General features: G+C 43.1%; 1 protein-coding gene across 2 annotated transcripts in view; it reads left to right on the top strand.

The window, feature by feature from the left end:
• CIB2 (calcium and integrin binding family member 2) overlaps nt 1-12511 on the top strand; it is a 123118-nt gene that overhangs the window by 25287 nt on the left and 85320 nt on the right. For both annotated transcript variants that reach the window (XM_007068342.3, XM_043523574.1), the window contains one exon: nt 11959-11993. In XM_007068342.3, the coding sequence (XP_007068404.1) occupies nt 11959-11993 (35 nt within the window). The remainder of the gene's footprint in view (nt 1-11958; nt 11994-12511) is intronic.

The raw sequence follows: 12511 nt of genomic DNA on the forward strand, positions 1-12511 counted from the left end.
TTATGCTTATTCCTGAGTACTCTGTCTTGTTCTAGGAGGAGAGCATGTTCTAATGATGAGACTAGGGGATCGAAATTTAGAACTCCTGAGTTCTATTTATAGTTCCGCAAGAAAAGTATGTTCCAGCATTTAGAGCAAGGGACTAAAGTTAGGACTCTGAGGTATTTTTTTTTTTTTTAATCTGTAGGTATCATAAAGGTAAGTATGCAGAAGTAGCCCAATTTTACTGAAATCATATCCAAGCCTATAGATTTGGCATATTCTTTTTGAGAAGCAGTATGGCTTAATGCAGTGGCTCTCAACCTTTCCAGACCACTGTACCCCGTTCAGGAGTATGATTTGTCTTGCATATCCCTAAGTTTCACTCACTTAAAAACTACTTGCTTACAAAATCAGACATAAAAATACAGAAGTGTCACAAAACACTATTACTGAAAAATGGCTTACTTCTCATTTTTACTATATAATTATAAAATAAATCAATTAGAATATAAATGTTGTACTTACATTTCAGTGTATAGTCTATAGAGCAATATAAACAAGTCATCGGCTGTATGAAATTTTAGTTTGTACTGACTTCACTAGTGCTTTTTATGTTGTAAAAAATGTTTATGTTTATGTAGCCTGTTGTAAAACTAGGCAAATATCTAGATGAGGTGATGTATCCCCTGGAAGACCTCTGCATACCCCTGGGGGTACACGTACCCCTGGTTGAGAACCTCTGGCTTAATGAATGAGAGTTTGGTGTGCTATATTAGAGATCTTGTTTCTAATCCTGGCTCTGCCAGAGCTAATCTATAAAATTGTGGAAATGATACTTGGTTCCCTCATTGCATAGGGGAATGAGGCCTTGCCCAATAGTAAGGGTTGTATAGTGCAGAGGATGGGATTGGAGCTCTTGGCTGCCTGGCTCTCAGTCTATGCACTTTTTCCTAGGCCAAAGGACATTTTGGTGAGGATAGTAGGAGCAGGCACCCTTTTGCCAGTGTTCTGAGCATTTAGAATTCTGTGTTCACTTTGAAGGGCTGTGGGATGCTCATTTTGGCCTGAGAACACGTACAGTACAGCCTGGTAGGAGATCAAATTGTACCAGAAACTTGTGCATATGCATATGCACAAATGATGATTTTCTGTGGCTTATTTTTTGGCTAAATCTAGATAGATTTTCATAGGGGCAGCAAAAGGCACCTCTCTGACCTCAGGACTATTGCTCTACTGCAATTCAACTTCCTGCTGCAACCTTGTCTCAACCTTGTGCACCCAGGAAAGGGTGGCTGTAATTTATCCCTTAAAGCACAAGATGGCTATTAATCCTCCCATGAGAATGGAAGAGAGCCCCTCCCCCCTTTCTCTTAATCTTCTGCCCTCAAAAAACCTCTCTAAAAAATCATCCAAATTAGGGTTAAATTGAAGAATTGATTGCCTATGCTGAAAGGCCAGTACTTCACTCTTGCTAATTAAGGCAACACATAATACTACTTGGAACAAATTTTAGATTCTGAGCACATTTGAACAGACTCAGACTCTTGACATTTAGGCCTAGTGTTCAGTGTAAAGGTGATGGGGTATGAGGGAAGGAGAATCCTGAAGAGTTAATTGGGCTGTGGTTGGTTTATGACCAAAAGAAGCTCATTATATTCCTACTGCCCCAGTCAGGTAAACAGAAAAAAGAAATTTAATGGTGAAGGTGCATTAGTAGATAAAGTGCACCTTTGCTTATATGACATCTAACTTCTAAGGACATCAATGACCCTTCAACAGACATCTAATTAGCTTTTATTTTTAAGGGCATTGGGACATCATGAATGGAACATTAGATCTACATAAAAGGAGGAGACATTATCTCAGTGGCTAAAGCATGTAACATTGTGCATTTCCTACGTGGAGAGCAGGATCTTGGTTCCAGAAGCTTTCACACACAGAGAGCACCTCTAGTAGGTTGAAGGTAGTTCAGCCATCTGTATAACAGTGGGGATCAAAAAGGAAGGGAATATTTTGGCCGGGGTCATGGGGATAAACTCTTGAGGGCAAATCCTCAGTTTGCACAAATTGTTATAACTTGGTTTACTATGGACATTTACACCAGCTGAGGATCTGGCGCCTGCTTTTATGAAAAATGCCATGGGAGCGTCAACACCCATGCAGCATAGACAGGTGTGTGGTTGTTAAGGTCTGATCAGGAAGACTCACATGCAGTAATGTACATGGTAGTAAATATTCTATCTCTTAGAAAGATGGGGTGATTCTACTGGGATTTGAACTTCTAGTTTGAGGGAGGATAGGTAGTGCCAATCTAATACATAGACCACTAAACCCATATCTCTCCCAGCCCCATCCACCCTCCACTATAAAGGAGGTAATATAAAGTGCTAGTTTACTACTTATTCTTTCTCATTATATAATCTTCTGTATGAATGAAATTGCCAGATGAAAATCAGATGATTCACCTCCATGTTTATCCTGGCCAAAAGACTTTAATTAAATTGGAATTAAATTGCCAGAGTTCCAGCCACTACAAAATTTAATAAAATTATTTACTATATGCCAGGTGGGATCAGCCAATCTTCTCAAATGCAAAACACTTTTTAGACCTTGGGCTTACATTTGAACATGCAGTCCTGAAATGAGTTTATAGACAGCATGTTACATAAAGTGCCTATATAAAGGGATGATGCCTTTGTTACTAGAGAGAAGCTTGAACCAAAATCCAGGATGCGAACATCCTTGAAATTTCTGTGATGAAACAAACCAAAACTGCAGCTATCAACATGCCTAAATTTTGGGGTAGTTTTAATCTTATCCACACTTTGCGACTTGGCAAAGCCAGAGTCCGTAGTCAGGAGCCAGAGCCAGGGGTCAAAACCTGAGGTCAGAAAGTGGAGCAAGTAGAGTATTAGGCAAGGAAGGGCTCAAGGCAGGGACAGGACCATGGCAAGACTAGGTGCAAGGCAGGAGCAGCAGGAGCAAGGTAGCACAGGAGCAGGTACAGTGGTGGGCATAAGTGTTGAGAAGGTAGCAAGCTGCTGCTGTTGCTGGCTTAAGAGCCACCCTGCTGGCCTCAGCAGCCAATCAGGTTGCATGGCTAATCAGACTGGTGTTGCAGGCCGGCTGTACTGATGAGGCTGCCTGGAGACTAGTGTTGCTGCAGGCCTTAATCCCTGATGGTTACATTGATGGCATTTTCATCCTCTGGACAGACAACCTACACTCCTTCATAGATTTCCACCACAACTTCAACCACCACCACCACCACCCAGCCATTAAAATTTCTCTACAACATTCTCACATTAGCATCAACTTCCTGGACTCCATGATCAGCTTCAGTAATGGAACCCTACAGACAACTATATACAAGAAACCCACGGATCACCACACCTACCTTCACAGATCCAGTAACCACCCCAAACACACCAAGAAATCTGTTCTCTACAGCCAGGCACTCAAGTACCACAGAATATGCTCCAACAAGAAGGTCTGGAATATACATCTTCGTTCACCTAAAAACACCTTCACCCAACAAGGACACTCCACCAGAGAAATAGGTCGTCACATCATAGAACAGGCCATACAAATACCCTGAGAGAACCTGCTTCAATACAAAAATAAAAGTCCCTCCAATCGCACACCTTTTGTTGTCACCTGGAACCTATACGGTATATCATCAAACAATTACAACTCATACTTGATGGGGACCACATCCTAAAAGACATCTTTCCTGAACCCCCTCTTCTGGTCTTCAAATAGTCCCCCCAACCTCTCCAGGCTCACCTCTAGAAGCAAGCTCCCCACAGACCAGGACCCACGAACTGAAACTGGCACCAGACCCTGCCAGAAGAACAGATACAAAACCTGTAGCCATATCTCCACTGCTATGACGATGCAATATCCCCCACAACACACCTTTAAGATCCATGAGTCTACAGATGCATATTACAAAATGTAGTGTGTAGTAGGAAGAGGGCCTGAAACATAAGCCCTTGTATCAGAGGCCTAGTATGAGGCCTGAGGCCTGGGCTAAAATAGTGGTCAAAGCTTTGCTAATATAAAGCAAAGTCAGGCTGTGACTAGAGGCAGGGCTTGCTCACAGAACCTGGCGAGAACAGTGCTAATATTGCAGAAACACACATAGAATCATAGAATATCAGGATTGGAAGGGACCTCAGGAGGTCATCTAGTCCAACCCCCTGCTCAAACATCAACCAATCCCCAATTTTTCCCCAAATGGCCCCCTCAAGGATTGAACTCACAACCCTGGGTTTAGCAGGCCAATGCTCTTTCCTAAGTAGTGCTAGGCACAAGAATACACATGCACACACATTCCAGAGGATGGTACCAGAACACTTCAATACCAACACATTTCCCAAAGATAACAGGAACAGGCTGACCCATCCTAAAGATAAGGTCAGGAGGACAGAGTGATGGATATAGATGTTTTTGATTGAACCAACAAATACAAGGTAATGGGTGGCACCTAGCCCCATCAGAGGGGCAATAAGTAACTTGTTTGTATCGGTGTATAAAGAGGTATCTCAGAGGGAGTGTCTTTGGCCAGCTGAGGGGGGAATGGAAAGTCCCACCATTCACTGAGCTGCGTCCGTTGTCACGGGCATACATGTGCTAGTATAACTATAGGCATTGATCTGGGGAGCTAGGACTGTGCTTCGTTGACAATAAACCTGACCAAGTGCCTTCATACCTTAACAGATCTTGTGGTCATTGGGTGGTTCGCTAAAGGTCTGCTGTGCCAGCTACCAGCACAGAGCTGGGATGACACACAGAGGGAGCACACGCAGCCAAACATCTAACAACATGTGTATTTCTTCCAATTCACTAAATGCCCCAATAACAACTATGTGGTTGAAACAAGACAATCACTCTTGAATGAACTTACAGAGAAAAATGATAAAAGACAAAAATATCTTATCGCTTGTGGGTGAACACTTTTCACAAAGTGATCGCTCTATGTCTGACCTCTCAGTCCTCATCCTCAAAGGAAACCTGCACACCTTCAAAGGACAAGCCTGAGAGCTTAAATTCACAGCTTTGCTAGATACTAAAAATCATGGACTGAACAGAGTCACTGGATTTATGGCTTCTTACAATAATCTGTAAACCACTTAACCCCCCCACTGCCTTTTTCCCCCTTCCCTCCCTCCCATGACTGGTGAGATGTTAATGGGTCACTTCACCTTGAATGGTCCCTTGAAATATGTTAACTACATATGCTAAACAATCTGTTCTACCTTGTATATAGCTGTGATGCTCTAAGTACATTTCCCAAACTTGAAGAGGAGCTCTCTGTAGCTCAAAAGCTTGTCTCTGTCTCCAACAGAAGTTGGTCCAATAAAAGCTTTTACCTCACCCACCTTGCCTCTCTATACCACTGTAAGACCCCATTGGTATTATAAAAATAATCACGTTCAGAATTGGCTGAGGGACATTGTCATGGCCCACCCTTTTTATAACCAGGGATGGTTTTTTTCCTGGGTCCACTGTGGAAAGCCATGTAAAGGATGCGTTCTCAATCTGGGGATCAGCACCATCACCTCTGGATAGCCAGTTGGGGAGTCCTGAAATATTTTTCTTTTTAACCTGGGGTCACAGTCTGGCAAAGGTTGAGATTCACGTATGGAAAGGACCCAGGGGAATGGAGAGCCTATCTTAGGAAAGGAGACTAAAAGAGCTTGGCATGTTTAGCCTAGCAAATTGAAGGCTGAGAGGGGATATGATTACTGTCTATAAATACATTGTGTGTGTGGGGGGGGTGTAAACACCAGGGAGTGAGAAGAGATGTGTAAACTAAAGGACACTGGTGGCACAAGAACAAATGGATATAAACTGGCCATGAATAAATTCAGGGTGCAAATTAAAATAAGGTTTCTAACCATCAGAAGAGTGAGGTTCTGGAAGAGCTTCCCAACAGGAGTAGTGGGGGCAAACATCCTAACTAGTTTTAAGATTGAACTTGATAAATTAGTGAGCAGGATTATGTGACAGGGTTGCCTACAATAGTAGAGGACTCAACATGATGACCCTGGAAGTCCCTTCCAATCCTATGTCCTATGTCACTATGTTTTAGCCTAAGGCTCTAGCAGGATTAAATCATGGCTCCCTAACATGATTCAACCATGCTTTTTTCTGTCACCACACTCAAAAAGAAATTGTTATAAAATAGCTGGTCCACCACTGTGTTTCCAAATCTTCTTTAAATGTGTTTATTTCTGGAATGTAGAGCAGCTTAACTCATTCTTAAAAGGTAATTTTGTCTTTTTCATCCACTTGCACATAAATCCCACATTAGCTCGCTCATTAAATAACAGTTTCCATTGCTTTCCTGAGTCTATATAATTACAGGAAGATTGCTAGTGACAGCATCACATTTATTTGTCAAACTACACCAGCCGTTCGTTGGTAAATGAAGTGTCTTTAAACGATACCTTGACAGTAGGTGTTACATGTGCTGGAATTAATGAAGACTTAACCAGCTGGCTCTTATTTCACTTTGTGCAGTTCCAGACAATGTGACATCACTGTCAGCAGCTCACAAGGAGCCCTCTGATTGTGCCCCTGTAACACTATTCTGTTACACAATACGCGAAAGGAGGAGCAGCCTCTCCTACCACTTCATATAGAGAGGAGCAAGACAACTTAATAATTGATGGGAGCAGGCGTGATCGCCTATCTGGAAACCTGAGACAACCTAGAGGATGCTGCTTCAACCAGCTATGATGGATCTGTTTTGCCCTTCCTGGAAGGAACAGGCAGTTGGCCAAAATGATTCTCAGTGCAGGAATTAAATGATTTTTCTTCAGAGATCTAAAGAGCAAGAGTATTTGCTTCCCTCACCTGCTCTAATCAGGACATCTAACAGGTCAAACATTATTACCTTGTCACTAACTGACTGTGGAAAATGCAATATATTTTTACATTATTTACATTAAAAGGAAAATAATTAAGGGCCAAATCCTCGTGCCAGCCTGATTAAGCTGGGCAAGTGTGGGCACAGCAGTATGATGGGGTGGAGCAGGAGGTATCCTCCTGCCAGGCCATGGCGCTGCACTGCTGAGGCTCAGCTCCCTTCACGTGCCTTGGCTACAGACTGGAAGACCAGAGGATGCCCATTCCCTGTGTTTGCTCCCCAAACATTGCCCCTAACCTCTTGTCCAGGAGAATCGTACCAATTCTGCTACCAGGGAATCCTTCCCAGCTGTGGAGGCTGCGCGGGATTTTCTCCAAGTGAATAACATTATAGACCAATCAGCCTAATTTTGATACCTGGAAAGATACTGGAACACATTAATAAACAATAAATTTGTAAGCACCTAGAGTCGAACAGTGAACAGCCAACATGGATTTATCAAGAACAAATCATGCCAAACCAACCTAATATCCTCCTTTGACAGGGTTGCTGGCCTTGTGGATGAAGGGAAGCTGTGATATATTTTGTAGATGTGATATATTTTGATTTTAGTAAGGCTTTGACAGTCCCACGTAACATTCTCATAAGCAAACTAGGGAAACGTGGTCTCAGTGAATTTGCTATGAGTCTATGCTGGAGGAAGCTGCTGGATTAACAGAGCTGGTGAAGAGGAATTTTCTCTTTATCCACAGAACTGCATACTGCAGTATGGACAGTGGCAGGTTATGCTTCCCCACAGTGCCTGACAATGTAGCTCATCCTTCACCTCATGTTGGATCCTGCAAGGTGCTGAGCAGTCTGGCCTCAATCCAGTAAAACACTTAGACACGTGCTTAGCAAGTGTATTGATAGATCCAGGCCAGAGTGCTCAGAATCTCACAGGACTGAATCCTTGGGGAGCTTGCTGATCTAGGTGTGAATTTTCCATAGTCTGTTAGGTTGTTAGCCATTACTGAGACCTCCACCAAGGGCATCAGCTAGAAGCAATAATGATGATGAGCTTTTTGCGGTATGATCGGAAGTGCCAATCCTCAGAAAAAACAACAACCCCATTCATATGAATGTTTGTAAACAGTGACTAAAAAAAGAAACAGACATGGTTGAACCAGACAGCACTCAGAATCGCCATGAGGTCTGGGTGCTGTGCTTGGTCGTAGTCAGCCGGCTCTGTTTTGAACTTTAGTAAATTATTTCGAGCTATGCAATGGCTTGTCTCTCCAAATACCATTGGGAAACTGGATTAATTTGTAAGCTCATTGGAGGGGGGTCATCTTTTTGTTCTGTGTTTGTACAGTGCCTACGACAATGGAGTCCTGATCCATCACTGGGGCTCTTAAGTACTACCACAATATAAATAACTATTAATAATAATAGTTTGCTATTTAGATTGCTGTATATATTTTGCAGTAAAATTTTAAAAGTTAAAAGACAGATTCCCCCAAGTCCATTTACTGCATGTTTTTGGCACAGAGCTCTTCTTATTGGCCTTAGTCCCCTTTCTAGTCTGGTCATCTCACAGTTCTGGGGCTAGCCTGAGCAATGCCACACGTAGCACGTATAGCAGACATGATATGTTTTCTGATGTTTCAGTCCATCAATAAATAAAACCCTTCTGACAGTCATATCCTCAGTTATAGGTCAGTTCACATTTCAGTTATTTTACAGCCTACATTTCCTGACACCTCATTAAAAAGAAAAGGAGGACTTGTGGCACCTTAGAGACTAACAAATTTATTTGAGCTTAAGCTTTCGCGAGCTACAGCTCCCTTCATCGGATGCATTCAGTGGAAAATACAGTGGGGAGAGTTATATACACAGAGAACATGAAACCATGAGTGTTACCATACACACTGTAAGGAGAGTGATCACTTAAGATGAGCTAATACCAGCAGGAGAGCCGGGGGGGGGCGGAGGGGAGAAAAACCTTTTGTAGTGATAATCAAGGTGGGCCATTTCCAGGAGTTGACAAGAATGTCTGAGGAACACTTGCCGGGGGGGGGGGGGGGGAATAAACATGGGGAAATAGTTTTACTTTGTGTAATGACCCATCCACTCCCAGTCTCTATTCAAGCCTAAGTTAATTGTATCCAGTTTGCAAATTAATTCCAATTCAGCAGTCTCTCGCTGGATTCTGATTTTTGAAGTTTTTTTGTTGTAATATTGCGACTTTTAGGTCTGTAATCGAGTGACCAGAGAGATGAAGTGTTCTCTGACTGGGTTTTGAATGTTATAATTCTTGACATCTGATTTGTGTCCATTTATTCTTTTACGTAGAGACTGTCCAGTTTGACCAACGTACATGGCAGAGGGGCATTGCTGGCACATGATGGCATATATCACATTGATAGATGTGCAGTTGAACGAGCCTCTGATAGTGTGGCCGATGTGATTAGGCCCTATGATGGTGTCCCCTGAATAGATATGTGGACACAGTTGGCAACGGGTTTTGTTGCAAGGATAGGTTCCTGGGTTAGTGGTTCTGTTGTGTGGTTGCTGGTGAGTATTTGCTTCAGGTTGGGGGGCTGTCTGTAAGCAAGGACTGGCCTGTCCCCCAAGATCTGTGAGAGTGATGGGTCGTCCTTCAGGATAGGTTGTAGATCCTTGATGATGCATTGGAGAGGTTTTAGTTTGGGGCTAAAGGTGATGGCTAGTGGTGTTCTGTTATTTTCTTTGTTGGGCCTGTCCTGCAGTAGGTGACTTCTGTGTACTCTTTTGGCTCTGTCAATCTGTTTCTTCACTTCTGCAGGTGGGTATTGTAGTTGTAAGAATGCCTGATAGAGATCTTGTCTGAGGGGTTGGAGCAAATGCGGTTGTATCGTAGAGCTTGGCTGTAGACAATGGATCGTGTGGTGTGATCCGGGTGAAAGCTGGAGGAATGTAGGTAGGAATAGCGGTCAGTAGGTTTCTGGTATAGGGTGGTGTTTATGTGACCATCACTTATTAGCACCGTAGTGTCCAGGAAGTGGATCTCTTGTGTGGACTGGTCCAGGCTGAGGTTGATGGTGGGATGGAAATTGTTGAAATCATGGTGGAATTCCTCAAGGGCTTCTTTTCCATGGGTCCAGATGATGAAGATGTCATCAATATAGTGCAAGTAGAGTAGGGGCATTAGGAGATGAGAGCTGAGGAAGCATTGTTCTAAGTCAGCCATAAAAATGTTGGCATACTGTGGGGCCATGTGGGTACCCATAGAAGTGTCGCTGACTTGAAGGTATATATTGTCCCCAAATGTGAAATAGTTGTGGGTGAGGACAAAGTCACAAAGTTCAGCCACCAGGTGTGCCGTGACATTGTCGGGGATACTGTTCCTGACGGCTTGTAGTCCATCTTTGTGTGGAATGTTGGTGTAGAGGGCTTCTACATCCATAGTGGCCAGGATGGTGTTTTCAGGAAGATCACTGATGGATTGTAGTTTCCTCAGGAAGTCAGTGGTGTCTCGAAGATAGCTGAGAGTGCTGGTAGCGTAGGGCCTGAGGAGGGAGTCTACATAGCCATACAATCCTGCTGTCAGAGTACCAGTGCCTGAGATGATAGGGTGTCCAGGATTTCCACGTTTATGGATCTTGGGTAGCAGATAGAATACCCCAGGTCGGAGTTCCAGGGGTGTGTCTGTGCGGAATTGTTCTTGTGCTTTTTCAGGGAGTTTCTTGAGCAAATGGTGTAGTTTCTTTTGGTAACCCTCAGTGGGATCAGAGGGTAATGGCTTGTAGAAAGTGGTGTTGGAGAGCTGCCTAGCAGCCTCTTGTTCATATTCCGACCTATTCATGATGACGACAGCACCTCCTTTGTCAGCCTTTTTGATTATGATGTCAGAGTTGTTTCTGAGGCTATGGATGGCATTGTGTTCTGCACGGCTGAGGTTATGGGGCAAGTGATGCTGCTTTTCCACAATTTCAGCCCGTGCATGTCGGTGGAAGCACTCTATGTAGAAGTCCAGTCTGTTGTTTCGACCTTCAGGAGGAGTCCACCCAGAATCCTTCTTTTTGTAGTATTGGTAGGAAGGTCTCTGTGGATTAGTATGTTGTTCAGAGGTGTGTTGGAAATATTCCTTGAGTCGGAGACGTCAAAAATAGGATTCCAGGTCACCACAGAACTGTATCATGTTCGTGGGGGTGGAGGGGCAGAAGGAGAGGCGCCGAGATAGGACAGATTCTTCTGCTGGGCTAAGAGTATAGTTGGATAGATTAACAATATTGCTGGGTGGGTTAAGGGAACCATTGCTGTGGCCCCTTGTGGCATGTAGTAGTTTAGATAGTTTAGTGTCCTTTTTCTTTTGTAGAGAAGCAAAGTGTGTGTTGTAAATGGCTTGTCTAGTTTTTGTAAAGTCCAGCCACGAGGAAGTTTGTGTGGAAGGTTGGTTTTTTATGAGAGTATCCAGTTTTGAGAGCTCATTCTTAATCTTTCCGTTTGCTGTAGAGGATGTTGATCAGGTGGTTCCGCAGTTTCTTTGAGACCGTGTGGCACAAGCTGTCAGCATAGTCTGTGTGGTATGTAGATTGTAATGGATTTTTTACCTTCAGTCCTTTTGGTATGATGTCCATTTGTTTGCATTTGGAAAGGAAGATGATGTCTGTCTGTATCTGTACGAGTTTTTTCATGAAGTTGATAGATTTCCACTCCATACGGCTAAATGCAGTGTATTGCATAATGACAGGTTTCAGAGTAGCAGCCGTGTTTGTCTGTATTCGCAAAAAGAAAAGGAGTACTTGTGGCACCTTAGAGACTAACCAATTTATTTGAGCATAAGCTTTCGTGAGCTACAGCTCACTTCATCGGATGCATTCAGTGGAAAATACAGTGGGGAGATTTATATACACAGAGAACATGAAACGATGAGTGTTGTCATACACACTGTAAGGAGAGTGATCACTTAAGATGAGCTAATACCAGCAGGAGAGCGGGGGGAGGAGGGGGGGAAGAAAACCTTTTGTAGTGATTCTGTGCATAAACTTATCTTCTTTCCATGAATGTAGAAACCATTTTCTTGCAATTGATAGCTGTATCTCTCTAGTACAATAATGTGTTTTCTTTTTTAACAGGATTGTACCTTCTTCACTCGGAAAGAAATCCTTCGGTAAGCAGATCATACTCCATTCTTCCTTCATATTTTGTATGGAAAGGGCCAAATTATGCTCTCCTCACTCATGTGAGGAAACTCAGTAAAGACAATGGGATTATTCATGTGAGTAAATGAGCACAGGATTTGGTCCTAAAATGTACCTATAATACTCAAATGTATGAACTCACCAATACGCTACTAGCTAGGGAATCAGTTCTGCTACTGTTCTTTTTGTAATACTGTTACACTGGCAAGACAGGCGAGAGCAAAAAACCAACTCTTGTAGTATCATGGCAGGGAAACTCAGGGAAGTCATTCCTCTGTTGAATGCCTGCCAACTTGTACTGTCATCTAAAAGAACTTTGTATTTGCTATACCCTTGCACACCTGCTCAGTTAAACCATTAAAGGCCCCATCCTTTCTTGTTAGTGAAAGTTTTGCGTGAGCAGGACAGGTGGGGCCGAAATTGCAGTAACATTAAAATGTGTTGGTTTATGGACAGCTTAATTTTCATGAAGATACTAGGGCCTAAT

This window comes from Chelonia mydas, chromosome 10, assembly GCF_015237465.2.
Source record: "Chelonia mydas isolate rCheMyd1 chromosome 10, rCheMyd1.pri.v2, whole genome shotgun sequence".
NCBI classification, from domain to species: domain Eukaryota; kingdom Metazoa; phylum Chordata; order Testudines; family Cheloniidae; genus Chelonia; species Chelonia mydas.